Source organism: Neomonachus schauinslandi, chromosome 7 (assembly GCF_002201575.2).
Source record: "Neomonachus schauinslandi chromosome 7, ASM220157v2, whole genome shotgun sequence".
Lineage (NCBI taxonomy): Eukaryota > Metazoa > Chordata > Mammalia > Carnivora > Phocidae > Neomonachus > Neomonachus schauinslandi.
Genome location: NC_058409.1, coordinates 46505827 through 46532111, shown reverse-complemented (window position 1 = coordinate 46532111; position 26285 = coordinate 46505827). Strand labels below are relative to the sequence as shown.

At 36.0% G+C, this 26285-nt stretch overlaps 1 protein-coding gene across 1 annotated transcript in view; it reads right to left on the bottom strand.

Moving 5' to 3' along the window:
• CWC27 (CWC27 spliceosome associated cyclophilin) overlaps positions 1 to 26285 on the bottom strand; it is a 200045-nt gene that overhangs the window by 7377 nt on the left and 166383 nt on the right. The window contains exon 14 of the mRNA XM_021702127.2: positions 21491 to 21594. Within this exon, the coding sequence (XP_021557802.1) occupies positions 21491 to 21594 (104 nt within the window). The remainder of the gene's footprint in view (positions 1 to 21490; positions 21595 to 26285) is intronic.

Genomic DNA, 26285 nt, shown 5'->3' with positions numbered 1-26285 from the left:
GATAAAAAAATCAGATGGGGTAGTGCTTATTTTGGAATAAAAAAAATTTTTTTAAATCCAACTATAAAGAGACAAGAATCATTATTTGTATGGCTCCCAGGCTAGCCTTTAAAGTAATTCAAAAAGAGAAGTTCCAAAAATGTCTTGAGCAATGTGGGAGGCTCTTTGGGAAAAGGCACCTCTCTTTTAGATGAAAGCTTGCAAAAAAAAAAAGGTAATTAACTGTAAATTTTTCTCCCATTATTGTCTTTAGTCACTGCTCTTTAGAATCTCGGTCTCAGTTTCTCCTTATACTTCCTGAAATGAGGATGCTAGGTCGGGACACCCCGTTCAGCTGGAGGTCCCAGAGTGGGAGAGTCAAAGGCCCACGGGCTGCCCCTGTAAGGGTGGTGGTTTGGCAGTCTCCTATCAGGCATCTAATTACTAAGGAATGCCTTGTAGTTGATGATATCTGGGTCTTTTCTGTTATATATATATTTTTCAAAGGTACAAATCTAGCCATGAAAACTCTTTTGTTTTAAATCCTTTGGTGCTCTCCATTGTCTACACAATGAAACCCAAATTTCTTATGTGGCCTCTATAATTTGGCTTTTGATTCCAAGTTCCTGTATCACCTTCTCTGATCACATTTATATCCCACACATTCCGAATTACTTGCAGTTTCCTGAACAAAACCTGTTCTCTCCTGCCTGCTTACTGCTTCTCTATCGTAATACACTTCTCCTCTCCCTTGTACTGGCTGAGGTGTCATCCCTTGTGGGAAAGAGTCCCTGATTCCTTTCCTGGCCTGTCCTCTTTTTCCAGTGGGGTTAGACCCTCTTCTGTATATCTCTCTAGTTTAGGCTCCCTCACCAGACTGCAGCTGGCTCTGTTTTACTTGCCTTTGTACCGGCACCAGTCACCAATGCTTGGCAGGAAAAACACCCTCAATAAATTTTTGATGAATAAATAAAATGTTTCTGGGTAACCAGTCACTTCTAAAACCTTTGGCTAGAATTCTGGTGTTTTTCACCATTCTCCTTAATAGTATTAATATATAATTCCAAATTATTTAGCTATTATGTTTATAAACCCTTGAGTTTTCTAGGTCAGTAACTCTCAAACTCCACAATACCAGAGAAAAGGCTAATATTTCAAAAAGCTAAAACAAAGAATTCCCACCATTACTAACATAAATATGCTGTGAAAATCCAACACTTCTCTTCCTCAAATGGCCACTTAAATTGCCTACTGATTGACATTCGTCTTTTGTACTCTTGGTCTTTGAGATATGAGGTGGGGGGAAAAATGCATATATTGCCCTCAGACAGCCTCCCTTGACTTGTGTTGAAAGGCCTTGCCATTCTTTGTGAAACTGTCATCCTCATAATTTGTTTTTAGTATATTGTGTTGACAGCTTCTCATTTTCTGTTAAATTAGAATTCCTAAGAACCCAACTAAATAACTCCTAGTTATTGTTTATTATTCTATAGGACTACAGATAAGAAACTTAAATGATCTGGTTGAAGATTTCTTTTGAGGGGGAGGACTGGAAAGGAGATTTGCATTTGAAAAGCAAAAATAGCCCTTGTTGTTTTTAAAGAAAAATTTCAGCAAGACAAAACAATTTTCAAGTTTTGCCCACATTTGATTCTTTGGAAGGACCACACCCAGCTCTGTATCATAGATGGCCTGCAGCATACTCTGTCCATGTCACTTCTCTGGAATGTCCTACCATCCCCTGCCCACTGGTCGGTGTCCCCTGTCCTTTCAAAGCCCAAGTGTAATTCCCATTTCCTTCTAAAAATCTTCTGACTGCCCTGGTTTTCAGGATCTGCTCTTACTTTTGAGTTTCTCTGATACTTTCTATGGAAACTTTTGTGGATTGCAGGTGGAAGACCTGGGTTTGAGTTATAGTTCAGTCACTAAATGTTACTGTAGGAAAGTCACATTGCTTTTCAGGCCTGTTTCTTCATCTGTGAAGAGGAGATTGTGATATGCACCCTAGTTACCTCACATAATTAGAGTGAGATTCAAACATCATGCCTCCACCAAGTCCATTATTTCAATTAATTTTGTATTTTGTGTATATGTGCTACATACAAACTGTGCTTGTATAAAGTTATCATTTCATAATATTCTATTACACTGCATAGACTTTTTCAAATATTTTTGTGTACATACCATACACACATAACTTCTTTGATCTTAGCTAACTTTGGAGGCTTATATGTATATTTTAAAATATATCCAGTCTATACTAGACTACAAGCCATTCGAAGGGTAGAAACTGTTTACAGAATCAAAGGATTATAGAAATTTTATTTTTATAACTTTCATAGCATGATAAATATATATTCACTGTTTTTGTGGGGTTTTTTGTGCAAAGTAACACAATCCTTAGAAGTAAAAAGAAAAAAGAAACAAAAATCATCTCCTAGCTCATCAATAATTACTGTAAATATATAGGTACATCACTTCCTGTACATCTCTATGTACATATATATATGCATGTATGTATTATATGTAATATGTGTGTGTATATGTGTGTATATATATACACGTATGTGTGTATATATATATATATATATGAAGGGATCATAATGCATAAATTTTATAATTTGTATTTCATACCCAACTATACCACAATCATCTTTCTTTACATGGATAACTCTACCTTTTTTTTTTTTTTTTTTTTAAGATTTTATTTATTTATTTGAGAGAGAGTGCATGAGCGGTGGGGAAGGGCAGAGGGAGAAGCAGACTCCCCACTGAAGAAGGAGTATGACATGGGACTCAATAACTGGACTCTGGGATCACGACCTGAGCCAAAGGCAGACGCTTAACCTACTGAGCCACCCAGATGCCCCAGATAAGTATACTTCTACATCATTTAATTATTTTCTAGTATTTGGGGGTGCCTGAGTGGCTCAGTTAGTTAAGTGTCTGCCTTCAACTCAGGTCATAATCTCAGAGTCCTGGGATCGAGCCCCGCATTGGGGGCTCCCTGCTCAGTGGGGAGTCTGCTTTTCCCTCTCCCTCTGCTCCTCCCCACTGCTTGTAATGTCTCTCTCAAATAAATAAATAAAATCTAAAAAAAAAATGTCTAATATGTCATCCTATAGACAATTTACAATCAACCCTGTGTTGTAGGATTCTTAGGCTTGTTCAAATTTTCACTTTTATAAACAAAATGCTGCTAATAATATCTATGTGAATAAGAAAAATTTGGATTTTCTTATTTGTAGAAATTTTGGGGAGGAGAGGCTGGTTCAGTATTCTTTCTTTTGGTAGCATAATTCTTTCTCTTTCAGAAATGACCCTTCTCCACTCTGAGTCCATGTTGTTGGAGCGGGATGACATCCCCTGTCCTTGTCCCAGTAAGGGGACACATGTAATAGGTCTGCCCAGAATAACCAGTGATTACATCAGGGCATGGGCATTTGAATTAGAAAAGGCCAAACAGAATTGGTTCAAGAACATTTCCTAGTACTACTGGGTTGACCATAACATGATCCTAGAGCTTCTGACGGCCATCTTTCCCACCCCCTAGGGGAAGCCTGGTCGATGGATGAGGCCAACTGAGAGGAAAATGGAGCCAGGAGACAGAAAAAAGAGAGATTCCTGACACTGGTTGAATTCTCTGATCTACTAATGCCCTAGCTCTACTTCTTAAGCTTCCCATGCTGATAGATTCCCTATTTTTGTTTAAGATATTTCTATCATTTATAATAGAGAATCTTTACTCATGCTTAGGATATATTCCTGGAAGTAGAATTCTTGGGACAAAGATTTGTATATTTTTAAGGTATTTCATACGAATGGTCTAACTTCACTCCAGAGAGGATTTATCAATTTACACCCTCATTGGCAGAGTGTCTTATTTTGCTTTAATAGCTTTTGTTTTCCCTTTCTCCCATGTATTTGGCTATCTGTATTTCTTCTTTTGTGATATGTGTGTATATATCCTTTGCCCATTGAAAAAATGTGATATTCAGCTTTTCCTTATGGATTTGTGAGAAATTTTACTATATTAAGAAAATAAATCTATATTCATCACATACATTGAAAATACCTTGTCTAGTTTATCATTTGTCCTTTAATTTTGTTTTTTTGTTGAGTTTTACTTACCTATCTCCTTTCTTCCTCCCTCCATCCCTCTTTCCTTTTTTCCTCCCTTCCATATAGAACTTTACAATTTTTTATATAGTCATTGTGAGCAGCCTCTTCCTTTGTGGTCTCTGTCTTTAAAGTCATACTTAAGTCTTTCTTCACATTAATACCATGTAAGTATCCACCTGTATTTTCAACAGCACTCTTACAGTTCTCTTTTCATAATTTTGGCATCTGACTGGCAAATATCATTACTTTCTTACTCTTAAAAAAAATTTCTAAAAATTTGCTTATTTTTAAAAATAGATTCTATTTTTTCAAGAGTTTTAGATTTACAGAAAAATTGAGCAGTTAGTACAGACAGTTCCCTTATACCCCCAAATCAATTTTCCCTATTATTACCATCTCCTGTTAGTATGGTACATTTGTTACATTTAATGAACCAATATTGATATCTTATTATTAAATCCATAGCTTATTTATATTTCCTTGTTATGGACTAAATTGTGTTCCCCCAAATTCATAAGTTGAAGACCTAACTCCCAATATGACTGTCTTTGGAGATATGGCCTTAACAGAGGTAATTAAGATAAAATGTCATTTTGCAATACATACAAATATTGAATAATTACATCGCACATCTGAAACTAATATTATATGTTAATTATACCTCAATTAAAAGAAAGATTACATGAGGTCATAAAGGTGTGCCTTAATCCAAAGAGAACTAATGTCCTTGAAGAGCACATGCACACAGAGAGAAGGCCATGTGATAATAGAACAAGAAGGTAGTTATCTGCAAGCCAAGGAAAGAGGTCTCACTAGAAATCAACCCTGCTGACACTTTCATCTTAGACTTCTAGCCTCCAAAACTGTGAGAAAATAAATTTCTATTTCAAATACCACCTAGTCTGTGGTATTTTGTTATGGTAGCCCTAGAAACCTAATACACTTAGCTTTTACCTACTGTCCCTTTTTCTGTTCCAGGATCCCAATCAGGATATCACATTAGTTGCCATGTTTTCTTAGGCTAATCTTGGCTATGGTGATTTCTCAGAATTTCCTTGTTTTGATCACTTTGACAGTTTAGAGGAGTACTGGTTCGGAATTTTGTAGGATGCCTACACTAATAGAAATTATCTGATGTTTTTCTCATGATCAGAGTGGGCTATGGGCTACTGGGAGAAAGACCACAATGCAAAGTGTGATTTTCATTACATTTTATCAAAGGCAAATATTACCAACATGATTTATGATGTTGAAGTTGACCTTGATCACCTCACTGAGTGCTTGTCAGTTTTCTCCACTCTAAAGTTATTCTCCACGCCCCCTGCCCCAGCTTTCCATGCTGTACTCTTTGGAGGGAAGTTATTATGCATAGCCCATACCTAAGGAGTGAGAAGTTATGCTTTCCTATTTTTTTTGTTAAAAAAATTTCTTGGCAATTTTTGCTTGCATATTTTTCTCCCTCCTTCAACTGGTATTTTTATTTGGATTATATTAGGTTTATGAAATAATTTTGAGATAATTTGTTTTTTGTTAAAAATTAAGCATTCTAGAAACATAGTATACCTATTTAGCCATAAAGCAGGTTGTATTTTCTTAAATAAAAAATGTTTTCAGGGTGCTTGGGTGGCTCATTTGGTTAAGCGTTTTCCGTTGGCTCAGGTCATGATCTCAGGGTCCTGGGATCCAGTCCCAGGCTCCATGTCGGGCTCCCTGCTTAGTGGGGAATCTGCTTCTCTCTCTCCCTCTGCCCTCCGACTATTTGTGCTCTCTGTCTTTCTCAAATAAATAAAATCTTTAAAAAAATATTTTCTAAGTGATTATTTCAGGGCACTAATTAATTGATTAACTGATATTGATCTTTGTGTATTTATTTTCTATCTGGCCACAATACTGAAGTCTTAGAACTTTTGGTGGATAACTTTGGATTTTCTAGATCTGCAAATAACCTGGTTTCCTCCATTCTATTTTACATATAAGTAACTAAAGAGAAGATATCGAACTTATTTATCAAACTGAAGCCTGCTTCCCAGTTCATAGTCTAGAAACTTTGGAAGCCTAAAGATGACAGATACTGTTACAGGTACTTTTGCTGCTAATGAAAAATAAAGATCAAAATAATTTCTGCAGAATCTGGGTAACTATGTTAAACATTTGGTATTTATTACAATTTTAAGAAAGTATATCTAATATGAAAATCATAAGCTTTTAGCTTTACTTCAAATGAATTAATCAAAACTCGCCATATAGAGAATAATGACATTATCAACCCCAAATATTACAACTCTTTTTTTTCTGTGATTCTGTGTTCACTTTTGATACTATTTAAAATGTAAATGTCAATTTTGTTTAAACTTTTGACATTTTCTTATGATTTCTAGAATATATTTTAAAACATCAATTGGATGATTTTTAAATTTCATTTTGATAGTATCTTAACTATCAAAATGTAATATTTAGGTAAAAACCTTATGAACTTTTAATTTTAGAACTTTTCTCCATCACTGATTACAAGTAGCTTAGGGTTCTTTTCACAAATGTTAAAGCTTCTTTAGGAATTAAGAAGTTAAAGAGTTAAAGTATCACTACATATGAAAATAGTGTGTCTTTTTCAACAGGAATTAGATAGTAGAAATGACAGTAATTCATATGAAGAGACAGAGAGACAGACAAAACATGAATGAGGCCAGAGATCAAAGTATGTAAAATAAAAGTCCAGGAAAGTGAAGTCGCTGGGGTCTTCATGTCCAGCAGAGCAGGGTAGCACAGGACAGAGGTGACTGAGAAGCAGAAGAGGCTAAACAAGAGAAGGAAATCAAGGACGAAAAGGATGAAAGAAGACTCAAAATGGGAAACAGAAACAGTGACTTAAAGGAAGCAGAGAAAAATGCAGACAGAAATGGCCAAAACTTAGGAGAGGACAATAGTAACAAAAAATAAAAAAATGTATTATTAAATATTTGATACACAAATGAAGAAAGTATAGGAAAACAGAACATTAGGTAAACCAAGAAAGACGCTGGCCTATGGAAAAAGAAAACAAAGATAAACACTAGTGGAATTTCTTTTACTCTTTACCATTAACATGGGAAAACTTCCTTTCTTCTGAATTTTGAATGAATGTTAATATTTCTCCCTTGGTTTGGGGTTTTGAAAAGCCAACTCTTATAAAACCTTTTGTTTCCCTCATTTAAAAAGAAAAAAAAATAATCCTTATAGAGTGTTTTTAATAAATAGTGAGTATTGTTGGAGCAAAAGTGAAAGATGTAATTTTTAAAATATCTTCATCAGCATGGGAATAATTTCTCAGCTTTCTTGCCTATCTAACATGCTTCACACTCAGTAGGATACAGGTGGAAGGATTTAAGAAGCTTTCCGGGATAAGCCTGTAATACGCATTCTTACACCTGCCCTGGGGTTTACCCAACTGCTCAGCTAATAACATTTAATCTGTGGCTAGTGAACTAACAAAACAACTTGGGAAGATGGAGTTCTCAGTCAAAAAGGCCTGGTAAGCAAGCAGCTGGGGTACATGGCTATCTGCCCATCTCTCTCAGAACAAATCCATGAACAAAGCAAACTTACCTAATGTGATAGAAATTTATTTCAATTCAAACTGTATGAGAGCAGAGTCAATACAGAAGAGTTTTCTTTATACAGAAGAAAAAGGCAGAAAAAGAGGTGACTTCAGGGATTGGTCAGAGGGCTTAGAAATAAAACCACCACCTTTCCACGGTCAGTGACTCTGACAAGTTCCTATTTATGAAGAATCTCATTGGTCTTCTGCAGCATTATAGTCCTTTATAAAATGAACACTAATTAGGGAACAAGGTTTATAATCATATTCCTTCCTTCCATATAATCATATTACTACTTTAGAACTTGGCTAAGGGAGAAGAATGGAAGAAAAACATTTACATTACACTGAACTTATAATTCTCTGCCCTCTAAAGTGATGATGTTCTTTTGCATTATATTTAAATTTTATTTTTAATTGATATCCCCTCCACCCCACCACTTTTTTAGTACCAGCCTCAAGGAAAAAAAAAAACAATATTTCATTAATGAGGCATTACTGTTTACCATAAAAATATCAAATCTCAAATTTATTTTATCTCAGAAAGAATTATGACAGAAACTAAAGTTAATTACTGCAACTTATTATGGGTTAATTAAGAAAAGGTCATAAAAACTGTCAAACATTATAGAAATAGTATATATTCTAATCATCATTTTGACCTACTGACAAATACAGAGAAATTAATTTAAAAAAATAACAATGATGACATCAAAAATAAGAATAACAAGGGCGCCTGGGTGGCTCAGTTGGTTAAGCGACTGCCTTCGGCTCAGGTCATGATCCTGGAGTCCCGGGATCGAGTCCCGCGTCGGGCTCCTTGCTCGGCAGGGGGTCTGCTTCTCCCTCTGACCCTCCCCCCTCTCATGTGCTCTCTCTCTCTCTCATTCTCTCTCTCAAATAAATAAATAAAATCTTTAAAAAAAAAAAAATAAGAATAACAAAACATTTGTTGAGCACTGACACCCTGCTAAATCCTCTAAAAAAAGTATTTCATTTAATCCACAAACTAACCTATCAGAAAGGTACTATTATTATCCTCAGATTACAGTTTAAGGAACAGGATTAGAAAGGTTATACAGTTTGCCTGAAATCACACAGCTAGTAAATTTCCAAATGGGGATTCAAATCAGGTCTGACTCCAAATCCCATATTCATAACCACTCTATTCTTTATATTCCCATGGAAAATTATGGGTAAATGTGGCTAAATGAGGAGCTTCTTAGTTTAAGTTAAACAAACTTTTAAATAACGTTCTGAATTTTAATTCTTCAAATAATATAGGGTTTATAATATTAGGGACATGGACTTAATATCTGCCATGATTTTAAGGGGGATAGACAATTTTTGACCAAAAATTTATAATGAAGTCCAGAAGTCACTTGTTTGGCCTTCTTACTACAGTCTAAAAAACAACAACGCTTCTTTATAAGCAACTGTGAAAAATATATAGGCTAGCTCAGTTAGAGAAATTGTTATAATATAAAATTACACACACACACACACACACAAACTATTGAACCAAGCATGATTAGTTATTTTTGAGAACTACCACTTCCTAGCTATGACATCTTGACCAAAATTACTTAACCTTTCTGTGCTTCAGATTCTTCCCATATGATTTGGGCATAAGAATAAGATCTAGCTTATAGGTTTAAAAAGGATTGGTGCTTTGTACATGTTCAGTAAAGGTTAGCTTCTTCTTATAACTTTTATTTCTACTAAAAAACAGCCCAAGCCTGACATTTTAAATTTCATGGCCAGCACACAAAGAACAGAACATTATTATTACATTTAACTTCGTTATCTGCAATACCAGAGAGGATAAGGGATGTTAATAATTCAAAATGGTAGGTAGTAGGAAGATTATTATTTTTTAAAAGATTATTTATTTATTTATTTATTTGAGAGAGAGAATGAGAGAGAGAGAGAGAGCACATGAGAGGGGGAGGGTCAGAGGGAGAAGCAGACTCCCTGCTGAGCAGGGAGCCTGAGGCGGGACTCGATCCAGGGACTCCAGGATCATGACCTGAGCCGAAGGCAGTCGCTTAACCAACTGAGCCACCCAGGTGCCCCGGGTAGTAGGAAGATTATTAATGAATGTCTTTGGAAGAAGATTTTGTGGCTTGCATTTATATATGGCCATCCTAGATGTCCTGGGGATTGACATCATGTAAAATAAAAGTGAGATGTTATCTACTGTATGACTTTGTTAATCCTTTGTGCTTTTTTGTTCAGTACCAGGGAGATGGAAAAAATTCTGATCAGACTTCTCATAAAAACATTTATAAACCTATACCATAAAATGGCAATCAAATATCCTAGATTTTGTTCTTTTTTATTCCTCATGCTACTTATTTTCCACATGCAATCTTTTCCATTACTTTGAAGGTAGGGAGTTTGTCTAAAGACTGATTATTTCCTTCTTGGCACTAGGGTTGAAATTCAGGTAGTGCCCACCTGTTAAATAATGGGGCCTTTTTATTGATTCCATGGTCAGCTGTCTAAGAGTTTTCCAGGTGTGGTTACCTCAGAGAAAATACGAATGGAGCACATTATCCAGATGCTTAAGCTTTTAGTGTAAAAATATGTGTTGAACAATAAAGGTCCAACTTGCTTACCAGATATTAAATACTATTATATGGCTACAGTAATTTAGTAGTGAAGTACTGACACAGGAACAGACAGAAAAATCCATGTAAAATAATGAAATTGACCCAAAAATATTCCTAAGGCCTTACTCTATGATAAAGGATGTGTTTAATATCAGTGGGGGGAAAACACAGGATTATTCAATAGTGCAAGTTAGCAATATAGAAAAAAACATTGCAAGAATAATTTAACATAATACACCAAATAATCAATTCCAGGTAAAGATGTCAATTAAAAATAAAAATAAAATTATAAAAACACTAGGGAAAGATATAAGTAGGTATTTACATAATCCTGGAATTATGAAAACCTAAAGAATGACATTGGGCCACAAACATGAAGAAAAGATTGGCAGATTTAGCAATGCACATTTAAAACTCCATGTTAAAAACAAAACAAAACAAAACAAAACAACCCCCACACAAATTGTAATGGCAAACTAGTAAAAATATTTAAAACCAAAAATATCCTTCATATTTAAGAAATTTTGTAAATCAGCAAGAAATATATAATCATACTATATACAATTAACAACCACCACAAGAGTGATGAAATATAAATGGCCAGTTAACATCTTTAAAAAGTCCAACTTTTTTTTTTTAAGATTTTATTTACTTATTTGACAGAGAGAGAGAGAGAAAGGGAGAACACAAGCAGGGGGAGTGGCAGGGAGAGGGAGAGGGGGAGGGAGAAGCAGGCTCCCTGCTGAGCAAGGAGCCCAATGTGGGGCTCAATCCCAGGACCCTGAGCCGAAGGCAGACGCTTAACCTACTGAGCCACCCAGAACCCCTAAAAAGTTCAACTTTACCAGTAAACAAAGAAATACAAAATAATACAAAGTAGAAACTGGCAAAGATTAATGTATCTTTACCTGTTATCTGTGATATATTACAACATCCACATACATATTACGTAGCATAAGGAGAAACCAGCAATTTCATGTGTTGCTGGTACAGGTATAAATAATTTAACTTTCTGGAATGCAATCTAGCAAAGATGTTATCAAGACACACCTGAGCTGACAAAAATCAGAATGATTTTGGGGAAAGAACTGGTCGAAAGGGGCATGAGGGAACTTTCAGGGGTGATGTATATGTTCTAGATCTTGTGTTGGTGGTGTTTACATGGGTGTATACAATTTTTAAAACTAACCAAAATGAACAAATAAGAACTATGCAACTTCTTATATGTAAATTATTCCTTGTTAAAATAAAAAAAAATATTTGACTCAGCAGTTTCACTTCCTTTAACCTAAGGAAATAACAGTGGACTTACAAAATATATAACTGTTGGATTATTCACTCATGAAAAACTTACAATGAAAAATTGGATAAATTTTTCCATTCTTGAGGAAAGTGTATATATATATATATATATGTATGAGGACAGACCGAAGCATTAATGATGATTCTCTGAGACGTATGAAATTACTATTGATTTTTTTCTTTCCTGTCCTTTTTCAATGTTTTTTATATTGACTATTATAAACACAAATTAGGTTATTTGAAAAATCAATATGACAATTTGTATTAATTTCATCTAAACATTCTATGAAAGAAATGACACAAAATTGTTTTTATAGAAATACAAGCAACTATATACAAATTCTGCATCTTCTTTCACTAAATTTCACCTGGAATCTTAGTATTTGTGTTTTTCTATCTCACTTTAAGCATCATTTAACTTCCAGATATGGTTAAAGTAACAGAACTTTTGTTCATATTTTCTTGATTGCCTGTGTACAATGGCAACTTTCATTTTGTACTGGCTTGGTTGCTATCTGTAACTCCCATTGTGAAATAACTTTTTTACTACATTGTGCTTAATCCCAAGGACCTTGGCTCCTTAAATTTTCTTTCCAATAAAAATGAACTACTTATGCCTACAGGGCCTTTCCTCTGTTTCAAAATTCTGTCAACTTAAAAAAAAAAGGAAAGAAAGAAAGAAAGAAAAAAAGATAAATTCTGGAGAGAGTCCAAGTCCATAATCGATGATTGTGTATTCCCAGCATAGAAAAGGTTATCTTGTCCACTCTCCTCTTCTTTCTCTGAATGCTAAATTTACATTAGGTATACCCTGGAAGCCTGAGGATTTTATAATCTGGATTCAGCTAAGGAACCTGCTTTACAATACTTTTCTCCTTTTCTCAAGAGATTTTAAAATAGAACCATTAAGCACAACTAGCATATTTAATGAATTTATCTACATTCCTTCTTGGTCACAGACAACGTAACTGAGGTAAATTAACATTTGCCTTTTCTTTATATATTATTTTTCTTTGATATTATTACATCAAGCCAACTATATAACAATTTGTCAATTTAATTTAGAATGTTTGTTTTGTGCTGCTTTAGTAATTTGTCAGGCCTTACCAATATTACCCCAGTACTATGCACGCCCCCTCCCTCTCTCACACCTAATATTTCCTGAGCATTTCCTTAGAGTCGGGTACTTTGTAACTTATAACTGCCTTACATGAATTATCTCATTTAATTCTAATAATAATTCTGAGGTAGATATTGTTATCTCCACTTTACAGGTGAAGAAATTGAGGCTTGCAATAGAGGTTGCTTACTCAGGCAGTCTGATTTAACAGCTCGCAATATAATTAAAAGATAATTCAACATGTAGGATTACAGAGAGCCTCCATGGTGGTGCATTTTTTTTTCTTTTCTTTTCTTTTTTTTTAAGATTTTATTTATTTATTTGAGAGAGAGAGAGCGAGAGAGAGCACAAGCGGGGTGAAGGACAGAGGGAGAAGCAGACTCCCCGCTTATCAGGGAGCCCGATGTGGGACTCGATTTCGATCCCGGGACTCCAGGATCATGACCCAAGCCAAAGGCAGACACTTAACCGACTGAGCCACCCAGGCGCCCATGGTGGTGCATTTCTTTAAAGGAATGTAGAAAGTATTCCAAACATGAGAATGGATGATATATGCTGTAACCAGCTCTAGAAGACAGATATTATGATTTAGAATCAAAGGTCTATGAAAGTCAAGTTGATTTTCCCCCTTCACTCTATTAATTATTTCTTCATGTTGAAATCACTGTTCTGGAAGCAGGATGGGGTCCTAAGTGTGACCCCTCACCATTTATTACTGTGTGATCTTGGGCAAATAACCTACTCTTCTGGGCCAGAGTTTCCTCATTTACAGAATGGGACTAATCCTAATGATCTGGTGGAGTTGTAAGAAACAAGTCCACCATGGCTGGTCTCTAACCTATGAGCCCTCGGAGGGCTAAATAAGAGAAGACAGCATTAAGGTCCTAGCAGGGTACCTGAAATATAGCATATGCAAATATCTGCTTCAAGAATGAATTGGTAGGATTCAGAGCCACCTTTATCTCCTACTACCAGTAGAAGACTATATGATCAAAAAGCATAAAAAGTATGTATATTTAAAGTCAAATATAAGTGACTTCTACTCTGTCAGTTATTTTGTATAACCTTATTAATCGGAATAATTGATAATTGGGTAAAAATATACTTAACAGGCTGTTTTAAAAGAAATGATGAGATTGCACATTAAAGTAACTCTGCAGACTTGTTAAAACCAAAAAGTCTGCGAAAATATAAACACTCCAAAAGCAAAGAAAAAAAATTAACCTAGGCACAGACCTTACAGACTTCACAAAAAATAATTCAAAATGGATCATAGACCCAAGTAAGTGAGTCACAGAGATGAAAAGTATGGCATAGGGAATATAGTCAATAATATTGTAATAACATTGTATGGTGACTACACTTATTGTGGTTGAGTAATGTAGAGAACCGCTGAATCAATGTCATATACCTGAAACTAATATAACACTGTATGTTAATTATACTTCCATTAAAAAATGGATCATCGACTGAAATGCAACATGCAAAAGTGTAAAACTCCTGGAAGATAACAGGAGAAAACCTAGATGACCTTGGCTATTAGATGAAACACCAAAGGCATGATCCATGAAACAAACAATGGATAAGACAAACTTCACTGAAATTAAAAGATTTCTGCTCTGTGAAAAACAATGTCCAGAGAATAAGAAGAGAAGCCACAGACTGGGAGAAAATATTTACAAAAGACACACTTGAATATACAAAGAACTTTTAAAACTCAATAATAAGAAAGTGAACAACCTGATAAAAAAGTGAGCAAAAAACCTTAGCAGACACCTCACCAAAGTACATATAGAGATGGCAAACAGCATGTGAAAAGATGATCAACATCATAGGTCCTTGAGGAATTGCAAATTAAAATAACAATGAAATACCACCCTACACCTATCAGAATGGTCAAAATCCAAAACACTGAGAACATCAAATCCGAGTAAGGAAGTCAAACAACAGGAACGCTCATTCATTGCAGTGGGAATGCAAAATGGTCAAGCCACTTTGGATGGTAGTTTGGCGGTTTCTTACAAAATTAAACATGCTCTTACCATATGATATAGAAGTCATGCTCCTTGATATTTACCCCAGAACTTATGTCCACACAAAAACTTACACATGGATGTTTACAGCAGCTTTATTCATAATTGCCAAAACTTGGAAGCAACTGAGATGCCCTTTAGTAGGTGAGTGCATAAGTAAAATGTGCTACATACAGACAATGGAATATTATTCAGCACTAAAAACAGAGCTATGAAGCCATGAAAGGATGTAGAGGAATCTTAACTGCATATTACTAAGTGAAAGCAGCCAACCTGAAAAAGCTACATACTCTGTGATTCCAACTATATGACGTTCTGGAAAAGGCAAAACTACGCACACAGTAAAATCATCTGTGATTGCCAGCATTAGCCAGAAAGTGAGAGATGAAGAGGCAGAACACAGAGAATTTTTAGGGCAGTGGAACTATTCTGCATGGTATTATAATGATGGAAACATGTCATCACACATTTGTCCAAAACCCTAGAATATATATCACTGAGAGTGAGCCCTAATGTAAACTGTGGCCTTTGAGAGAGAATGATGTGTGAATGTAGGTTCATCATTTGTAACAGATGTACCTCTGCTGTGGGATATTGATAGTTGAGATGGCTGTGTGTTGGGGGAGGGGGAGGCAGGGGAATATGGGAACTCTTTACACTTCCTGGTCACTTTTGCTGTGAATCTAAAACTGGACTAAAAAAATAAGGTCTATTACAAAACACTTCTGAAAAAGAAAAAAAAAACAACAGTTAAGGGTCAGTTTGGAATTGCTATGGGCATGGTAAGAATTATGCTGTAAGCAGGAGTAGACCAATAGGTTGGACACATTTAATTCAGAAAGCATTACTTTGGGCGCCTGGGTGGCTCAGATGGTTAAGCGTCTGCCTTCGGCTCAGGTCATGATCCCAGGGTCCTGGGATCGAGTCCCGCATCGGGCTCCCTGCTCCTTGGGAGCCTGCTTCTCCCTCTGCCTCTCTCTCTCTCTCTCTCTGTCTCTCATGAAAAAAAAAAAAAAATCTTTAAAAAAAAAAAAAAAAAAAAAGAAAGCATTACTTTGGTACTGCTTGAAAACAAGGATCACAAACTGGGAAGTTGAATAAAGCTTCCCAGGACCTATAGATTGGGTTATTATATCTAACAAAAAAGAACCACCATGAAACAATGACACAATGACTAAAGATGCTTTAGTCCATCAGTTCTCAAAGTGTGACTTGGGGTTCTCTGTGTCTCCAATGGCAATTATTTTAGTATGAATACTAAAACATTATTTGCCTTTTTCATTCTTTTTTTTTTTTCAAGATTTTTTTCATTTATTTGACAGAGAGAGACACAGCGAGAGAGAGAACACAAGCAGGGGGAGTGGGAGAGGGACAAGCAGACTCCCTGCGGAGCAGGGAGCCCGATGCGGGGCTCGATCCCAGGGCGCTGGGACCATGACCCGAGCTGAAGGCAGACGCTTAACGACTGAGCCGCCCAGGCGCCCCTGCCTTTTTCATTCTTATCCTAGGAATGTACAGTGGAATTCTTCAGAGACTACGTGATGTGTGGGGTCAAAACAGAGTGCGGAAGCAGATATGAGAACCCAGCTGCTCCTGTTATATCAGACACTGGAGGTATGTAAAAAAGGTAAGCAAAAAAAAAAAAAAGGGTAAATCAGTGCCACTCTTCTTACTAGATTTTCTCCTATGAAAATATAACAGTTCTTCATAAAACTTTTATGTTAACATGAAATATTTTTAGTGATTTTAATTTTTTTAGTTTTAATTTCTAGAAGGTAAGAATCAATAGATATATTCCATACAAATAAAAGCTCTTTGGAGTCCTCACTAATTTTTAAGAGTATAAAGGGGTCCAGAGACAAAATTTTTGAGACCTGGTGCCCTAGCTAATGCTAAGGGGTAAAGAAGATCTCTCACTTTGCTAATGTGGGCTTTCACTATTCTCACAGCGCCTGTCCTTATACCTGTATTTGGGTTTGTTTACACTTACTTATTAGCCATGCCTGGCAAAGTCCTGACTGAATGAAGTGGCAACTATAATTAAAATATTCATTTGTAGTTACTGCATCCTTTACTCAATACATGACTACATCATACACAAATTCCAGTATGTATTATATATAAAAGGTGTTTAAAGCTTTGCCAGTGAGATGAAGCTATGTCCTTCAATGGTATCTTCTAAGGAGCTCTGAATGGGCCTGTCAATAATTACTTTTATGTCTGCATTATTAAATTTTCAGTTTTGGCCACTCAGGCAACCGGTACTTGTTACTTCTATGCTCTGCCAACTCCAGAGGAACACTTGAAAACTACTTCATGCTAAACCTTGGTTCTTGAACTCCAGTCTCTAGCACAAATTGTGACCAATGGACAAACTGATTTTTAATGCAAGTCAAGGTGCAGTAATAAAATTGAAAAACAAAAACAAACAAACAAAAATCTAGATCCAAAAGTTCTAACCTATAAGATTACCTTGGAAGGAGAATTTTTCAGAATCAAGAACAAAACCACTTAGACCTGAGGATGCTGAGGAGTCATGATGAAATTTGTACCAGTTTTATTAAAAACAGAAGCAAATCAGACTGTTTGTATTTTTTAAAACTTTACAAGGGCAAAGCATTTTTTCTAAAATGTTATTCTCTTTCACTAAGTACTGCAGAGTATCTTAATTAATCCTTGAGATTCTAACAGCCCTAAAAGCAAGTCATAAAAATGATATTTACATGGGAGTATAAACTGGAATGACATTTTGGGAGGGCCACTTGAAAATATTTAGCAGAAACCTAATATGCATACCCACTGACTATGAAATTCCAGTTCTGGAATTAATCCGGAGAAAACTGGCAATGATGAGGACACATGGATGTTCATTACAGTGTTGTATATAATAATAAAAACTGGAAAGAGCCTAAATATCCAGCAATATAGGGCTCATCAAGTAAACTGTGGTTTATCATATAAATGACTATGTGGCCATAACACAAAAACATAAAAATTCATCATAAAGTTATGTATGTCAAGGAAAAGTACTTACTGTATATTGCTGAGGGAAGAAAGCAAGTTATAAGATTATGGCATTATATGATCTCATTTCTGTGAAAAATATATATATGCATAAAAATATCTGGAAGGATATAAATTAATAGTATTTACTGTTGAGGTTGGGATCACTGTTGATTTTTATTTATTTTCTTTGAGGGGTCTGTATTCTGGTTTTGCTACAGTGAACATCTTTTCTTTATATAATAAAAATAATTATTAAAATACTTGAGGCAACCATTGCAATTTTTAGTGTTTCTCTAATTCTTATGATACTGAATACTGTATGTACTATGGAAAGTGGTAGGGGGAGAGAGATGAGAAGAGAAGGAGGGAGCAAAGCGGACAGACTTTATACTGTTTATTATTTTGTCACGTATATTTGTTGTAAAGGATTAGGTTAATGTTAGATTTAACAATCTGGAAAAAATTTCAATGGAACTTAGTAGTAAATAGTTAAATGTTCACAAAACCGCACTTTACTCTCATAGATTTAATTTTTCTCCTCTCCTTGGAATGCTGATTTTGTTCTGTAGGAGCAGGTGGCTTTCTTTTTTATGTCTCTCTATTATCTTGTCAGACACAGCTCTCTCAAAACTTTTTTGGGAGCTAACCAAGCCTTATCTAACCAAACCCAAAATGGCATATGGACTTCATCCACATGGTCACATGAATCTGTTGGCTGATGACTCCTGCCATATATCTAATTGGTTTTAGAAAATCCATGCTTGAAGAAGGATCCTATAGCTCTAAGAGCGCGATGCTGTGGGATGAAGGAATGTAGCGGCAATGAGGCTACTTTAGCGGCTACACTGAATCTGGGAGCCATCACTGCCACCAAGTATTGGCAGCATATATCCCAACAAAGGAAGAATCCTAATAATTTTGAGTGAAAAATTTCTATCATGCATTTCAGCTTAGATCTACTAATAACACTTATTTAAATGCCTTGTTAGACAGTGAAATCTGGGAATAATTATCAAACACCATATACAGTGTTTACAATAGAATCATATTTCTTTTCTTTCTCTCCCCCCCATTTTTTTTTTTGCACGAAAAGTAGAATGCTGCTGAATGGTACCCAAATGTCTGTTGTATACCATGCCAATACAGCAGCTCAGCCAAAAATGCGAATAGAACAGTTTGCCAAGTAAAAGAAAACATAACAAATTGGTAATGGTTTCTATCTTGACAGAAAATGAAAATGATCCCTCAATGTGTGGTCACTCATGCGGACACATAAAAATGTCTGAGAAGCAATCATTTTACCTCAGATAACAGACCCTGACAGTGTAGTACGGCACTGGCTGACTTTCACTTCTTAGAAAAGTGGTAACCGTGACCTACAAAATAGTCTGGTAACCATGTAATTTATGCATAACACACATGCACATGCCATGCACTCATAATATTTGCCATAAATCATTTTGAATACAAGACTTCTTTTCTGAGTGGAATATATTTTATGAGAGATGATCTAAATCACTAGAGACCGGATAAAGTTGAACGGGTGCATTTATGAACAGAAAGGATGTTGTTGCTTATCAGGTTACAAAATTTCAATAGTCTATAGTGGGATAAAATGGGGCCCATGTATTCTGTAGGATTCTCTTTAGTGCCTTGAACATGAAAGGTATTTTATTAGATATCAAATAAAACAAATACGAAAAATGTGTAGGTACATAGTTTACAGTTCTGACTTTCTGTTAAGGAGACTGCAATTAAAGGTAGAAATGAACCCCCTGAAGACCTGGTGAAGACTAGGTCTTTAACTTAACTTACTTACCCTTCCTTTACCACTTATTTTTGTTCCCCAGATGGAGAAGTGGTCAACATCATTGACCAGTGATTTTACCATCTGGTAAAGTTTTTCCATTTGTTTACTTTCTAATGAGGATGTTAGAACATAGATTGTACTGTGAAATCACAACAAAAGCAAGAATGACAATTTTAAAAACACTAATTGACATCTGAAGCTAATGAGGAATTCACAGTGAGAGAATACTGAACCAAGTGGCTAGGAAGAACCTTGGGAAGTTAAATGGTCTTGCCAAGTTGAAAGTAAATTTGAATCCTGCGGGTTATGAGATTCAAATGAAACTTCTGGGTTTAAATTTGTTGATGACTTTCCTGTTCAATAAAAAAGGGCTTAAATGGCTTATAAAAAGGTTAAAAAAACTTATTGGGCATCAAACTGCTTTTACAAAACACCATCTTGATGAGTTAAGTGTAAATGAATCAGAAACACATGGATCATGTTTCCTTAAAAAATGCATATGGATTCAAAAATAAGGGGAAGAGGACTTGGCAAAGCATTTTTTTGTGTGGTGGTTGAACCCAAAACATTTGAAAGATATTTTGAGACATTCAAGGAATCCAAAATAAAACTAAACCTGTCCAGTCATATAAAAAAACAGAAAGTTCTTCTTTGTAATGTGCATTTATCTCTGTGGGTCAATCAACACTCACTGAGCCTTCCCCTTTGGCACAGGACAGTGGGAGAAGCCAGTTTCTGCCTTTAAGCAATTTTGAATTTAAGTATAAACAAATACACATAAGTAATAGAAACCAATTTAAAAAGTCTCAGGGTTAAAAAAAAAATAACCTAGATCCTACAGAAACTATATATTGAGAAATATGTAAGTACTTAAGGGTCCCAGGGGAGGTAGGATTCATTCTATTCAAATAATCATCCCCTCAGCCCTTTTGATTAAAGTTATATATAGTTGTAGAATCTTACTTAATAAGTGTTTTTATGTCTTTTTTAATGTGTGTCCCAGCCCTCTTTCCTCCACCCTCTAGATTTGTGAGCGCTCAACAAATCTTGCTGACTGGTTTCCTGGAGGATGGGAGTGTTGAGCAGTTTTGAAATAGGAGAGAGATGCTGTCTGGCAGAGAGGAGTGAGGCTATGATTCTGGGTTGGGGTAATGGCACATGTGACAGTTCAGAGGCTCCAGAGGGTGAGTCATATGTGGGGGGTGACCCACTGGCTTGCTTGCAGCAATGTGCTTGAGCCAGGGTGGAGTGGGAGGTGAGGGCAGTTAGGTGTGGGGAGTCCTAATATACTACATGTGAAGTCAACTGGAGGACAGAGGAGTGTGATAAGGAAAAGCACAATTCTTACTCCTTTTTTTTTTTCCCTTTTGCCATTATAGGATAAAGTGCTAAGGATAGGACATGTACGAGTCATTAATTCCTTTATTTCTTATCAGTGTCTTAAAAAGCTGAAAAATAGCCAAAGAAAAAATAAGTTGACTGTGTATGAATTACTAGGATCCTGTAGGTCATAAATTTTAAGAGGAACTTAGTAGGATTATGAAATGTATTACTGAGTCCTAAAATGTTTGTGGGAAAGTGTAAAAAATTAATGATTTAGAATCTTTTGAGGCGCTTTCTAGCTGTTTAATGTGAATCTTATCTTTTCCACAATATTAGAAAGTTATTTAGGACAGGGAGAACATCACATATTTCTTGTATATTTTCCGCTAGCTAGCATAATACTGGGAACACACCAAGCACTCAATAAATGCTTACTCAAGTGAAATGAAGACAAAAGGTGCTGAGGCCCTACAATGACAAGGGTGTGATGAAAGGTGAAGTCTGAAAGAAAAAAGAAAAGAGGACGATATAGTGGGAATGTCCTAATAGCATCTCTGCTCTGAGCCTGTTTGTTCACGATTAATACAGAGGAGTCAAAGCCCTTACCATCCTTCGTCATCTTCTACTTCTGCTTCAGAAACGTCATTCTCAGGAGTTTCAGCAATTGCTTGAGTGAGTTTAGATTTAAACTGGTTCAGCAGTGCCAGGGTCTGGAATAACAATTACATTGCTAAGTTTTCTGATAAGGATAAACATAATTTTACAAGAAACACTGAAGTTTGGGAGAAAATAAAATGTGAAACACTAACACATAAAGCACTTAAATTTTTAATCTTGAAGGAAAATAACAAAACTGCAACAGTGACTGATATTCACAAACCTTGACATTGCCTTGTTTCCATTTGCACTGACCTTTTCCCTCAGACATAGGTGACTGTTTTCTGCTTTGGGGAACACAAATCTGCTTATATAAAAGATACTTAAACAATAAAAGACATGCTTGTTAATGGCTAATTTTTAATGCCCATAAGAAAAGGATGTACTTTACTAAAATATGTGAAATTAAAAATAAAACACCAATAACAAACACTATTTGTCACTGAGCAAATTTCCAAAAACTTAAAAAGTTCATTGTTAAGGATGGTAAAATGAATGAACACATTAACTGTTGGAAGATGGGTAAATGGGAGTGATATTTTTAGAAAGCTCTTTATATTTATCAGAAACTTTAAGATGCTCATTCCCTTTGATTCAATCACTTCAATCCTGGGAATACATGAAGAAAAATTATGTGAAACACAGAAAATGGTTTATGCAAAAGATGTACACTGCAGCGGTACTCATACAAGTGAAGAATGGAAACATGTTAAAATGTCTATCAATAATGAACTAGATAAATTTGCTAAAAAGCAGTGACTATGCCATTACACTATTATAAAAATTATATTCGTGAAGTATTACATTCTATTGTTAAGTATAAGAAGTGGGGCATAAATACCGTGGTTCGGTAGGTTTAAAAAAAAAGGGGGCCATTTCTCTGATTTGTGTTTGCTCCTGTGTCCTTTGTGGGTAACAAACAACAAGTGCCTACAATTTTGTAATCACATTGTCCCCCTGGCTGTAACTTAACAGTTGACTCCGAATTTGAGCAGAGAACCAAAGTTGGAAAAAAATTTTTTTATCCTACAGTTTAAAAAAGTATGTAATTGTGAAATGGGGTGAAGTACTACCTGTCTAAAAAATCAAATGTCTAATTAAGATACTGACATACTGAATTTAGTACTAAAATAGTCATATTTCATAAGGAAAAAGAGGTATAATAATTCAGTATGTGAATAACAAGTATAATAAGGAATCATAATAAATTGCTAGGCTCTGTAATTTATCTAGGAAATACCCTTAAGACCATAGTTCTTGAAAAAATTAAGTAGATTTTGGTAGGTCTAGAACTTAAGCGCAGTAAAGACAGGTGGTGCAAGAATCAAAGGCAGTTATTGCCAAAAAATGACAGTAAAAGTACCTTATATGTTTTATAAGTTATGCAAAATTTAATGCGCACATGGACAACAGATGAAAATATACACATTGCCATAGCTGCTGAATGAGATGAGTTTTGGGGAAACACTATAAATTCCTACAGAATATCCTCATAGGCATTCTGAGGGCTGCCTAGTCCATTAGGGTTTAGATATTTTATCTGTTTCCAGAGTAGTAATTAAAAGACTAAGCTCTTCAACAGTGTTAATAGATAAAGAAGGCATCCCTTGTTTTTAAACCTCATTCATTGGGCGCCTGGGTGGCTGTTGGTTAAGCGACTGCCTTCGGCTCGGGTCATGGTCCCAGAGTCCTGGGATCGAGTCCCACATCGGGCTCCCAGCTGAGCGGGGAGTCTGCTTCTCCCTCTGACCCTCTCCCCTCTCGTGCTGTTTCTCTCTCTCTCTCAAATAAATAAATAAAATCTTTAAAAAAAATAAATAAACCTCATTCATTAAAAAAACTATTGTGCTTACAAACGTTTATTGTATCTGCTTTATAATAAGAAAAAGGTTAATTTAGAGATACTAGAAAACAAGGAGAAGCAAAACAAAAATATCTATTGTCCCACCACTAAGAATAACATTTTGGTAAATATCCTTCAAGGCTTTTTAGGTGTTGTTGTGTATATGTGTATGAGTTTATAATATCTATATATATATTATATAAAATATATCTGCATATGCATATTTCTATACCTATAGCTTAAAGTAAACCCCATCAATTTTTTTAAAAGATTTTATTTATTTATTTGAGAGAAAGGGAGAGAGAGTGTGAGAGCATGAGCAGGGGGAGGGGAAGGGGTAGAGGGAGAAGCAGACTCCCTGCTGAGCAGTGAGCCCAACCAGGGGCTCAATCCCAGGACCCTGGGATCATGTACTTAACAGACTGAGCCACCCAGGCACCTCAGCCCCATCAATTTTTAATGGTGGACCTTTGTACACTTGGAAATGTCTTTTCTGAAGGCATAAAGAAAAATGAAAACAAAGGAGACTTCTTAGTGGAATCAAATTTAAAAGCTTCCTAGAAAATTACCCTAGACCTGGATCTTTTTCCTTGAGGTGAAAAAGTGGCAAGGCAGTCTGTTTTTAGATCCAATTAACCTGCTACTGGCATTTGCTCAGAGAAGGGGGACTGTAACAAACAAAAAACATCCTCTTGGCCTTTCTTAGCTTCTCCTGTAATCAAGATTGGACTTCCTGTAGTTGCATTCTAAAGGCAAGGGAAGACACTAGGCAGAAAAGCAAACATCACAAAAATAATGGGGCACAACATAGAGTAAAGAAGATAGGATTTGGGGGCACCTGGGTGGCTCAGTTGGTTAAGCGTCTGCCTTTAGTTCGGGTCATGATCCCAGGGTCCTGGGATAGAGCCCTGTGTCAGGCTCCCTCCTTAGCAGGGAATCTGCTTCTCCCTCTCCCTCTGCCCTTCCCCCCTGCTCATGCTCTCTTTCGCTTGCTCTCTCTCTCTCTCTCAAGTAAATAAACAAAATTAAAAAAAAAAAAAAGAAGATAAGATTCCATAGGGACATTTCTGTTTGGCATCTACAGGGGAGTCAGTCTTCTGGTTTTTGCTGAAGGAATGGATGGCCAACTACTTATAGCATGGCTCTTCAGCATGGTGAGAGCCTTCCTAGCAGGAGGAAACTCTTTCAAAGAGGCCCTTCCTTCGCAGACTGTGCACGTGTATCCACACAGAAGAGTCTCTTCAGCTGGCCTCTGCACCTCTAGTCCTGTCCTGGTTCAGTATACTGTCTATACTGCAGCCAGGTTGGAGGGATCTTCCTAAACTGCAAATGAGATCATGTCACTTCCTTCTTTCAATGGCTCCCACTGCCCTTAGGATCAATATAAATTTCTTAATATGGCTCAAAAATGCCTTGCATGAGTTGGCTTCTGCTTTCCTCTCTAGCTTCATCTTTCTCTTAGTTTATGTTACAGTCATATTTAACATATAGTTCTTTGCAAAGACATCAAATATTTTTCATATACTCTTCCTTTTGTCTGGCTACCTATCTCCTCTTTAGCCTTCACAGTTCAACTGACCAATCACTTTCTCAGGGAGGCCTTCCCAGATTCTTAGGCCGTGTTAGCTCCTACTATTAGACCTTTCCGTAGTTCCCTGTACTTAACCTGTCATAATGCTCATCCTCTTTTATTGGTATTACTTACCTGGCTCTTTTCCCTAATAGCTCAGAGAGGACAGATGTGTGTCCACCTTGTTTACCACCAAATACACTGCTTAGTACATGGTTCTTAATAATTATTTGCTAGGAGGCAAAAAAGAGTGCATGAATAAGAGTGAGCCTTAGGGCATCTTTGGTAGTATATTGACTACAGTTGCTATTCATTGTGACTCCATGAAAACAAGTTAATAATGTACTTTTTCTTAATTTCATTTGATGTGCCATTTCTTTTGAAAATTGCTCAAATTCGTTCTCTATAATTACAATTCCCTGTACCTGACTTCTTGTGGAACTTTCCTCATGATTATTTTCATGCTAAGTACTGATGCATGATCCTTCTTTACCAGTAATTAGGTGTCATTTATAATGTAGTCCCTGATTATATTAATTTATTCAAGTAGACTTGGGCTTTTTTTAAAAAATATTTTATTTATTTATTTGACAGAGACAGATAGCGAGAGCAGAAACACAAGCAGGGGGAGTGGGAGAGGGAGAGCAGGCTTCCCGCCGAGGAGGGAGCCCGATGTGGGGCTCGATCCCAGGATCCTGGGATCATGACCTGAGCCGAAGGCAGACGCTTAACGACTGAGTCAGCCAGGCGCCCTAGACTTGTGCTTTTTAATATACTTTTATTTTGCCTATTTTATTTATACACCTAAAATGCCATGTTTTCAAATAGATATATATGGCAGCACCAAAAATAAATGATTTTGGTCTTCCCCCTAGCTTTTCAACATGAATGCCTGCTGAAGATATTTACTTTATTAAATGCCAAGTGTGACATGGTGTGTAAAATTGACTTTCAGATTGTTGAGCTATCTCTTTTTATTCTTATTTCTAACAGTCTTCTTTTATTAGTTCTTAAAAATTCGGAAATTATTTGAAACAAGCAGAGTCCTGTAATATTACTGACAACAGAAGTCAACTAGTGGACCAAATGCCTTATTTACAGGCAGTGTACAATTTCGAGCAGCACTGGCTAGTCAGCATGCGAGATGCTGTGCTAGAAGAGATCTCTTCATCATTTATAATCACCACTTCTCCATTTCATAATATTTACTTAGAGGTTCTATCTGGCTATCTGAGAATATGTGGCTTTATAAGGTTCCTGTGCTTGATATGAGAGTACAAAGTTGAAACCTGCAAGTTTTAGGCTTTTTGCCTATAACATCTGGAAAGAAC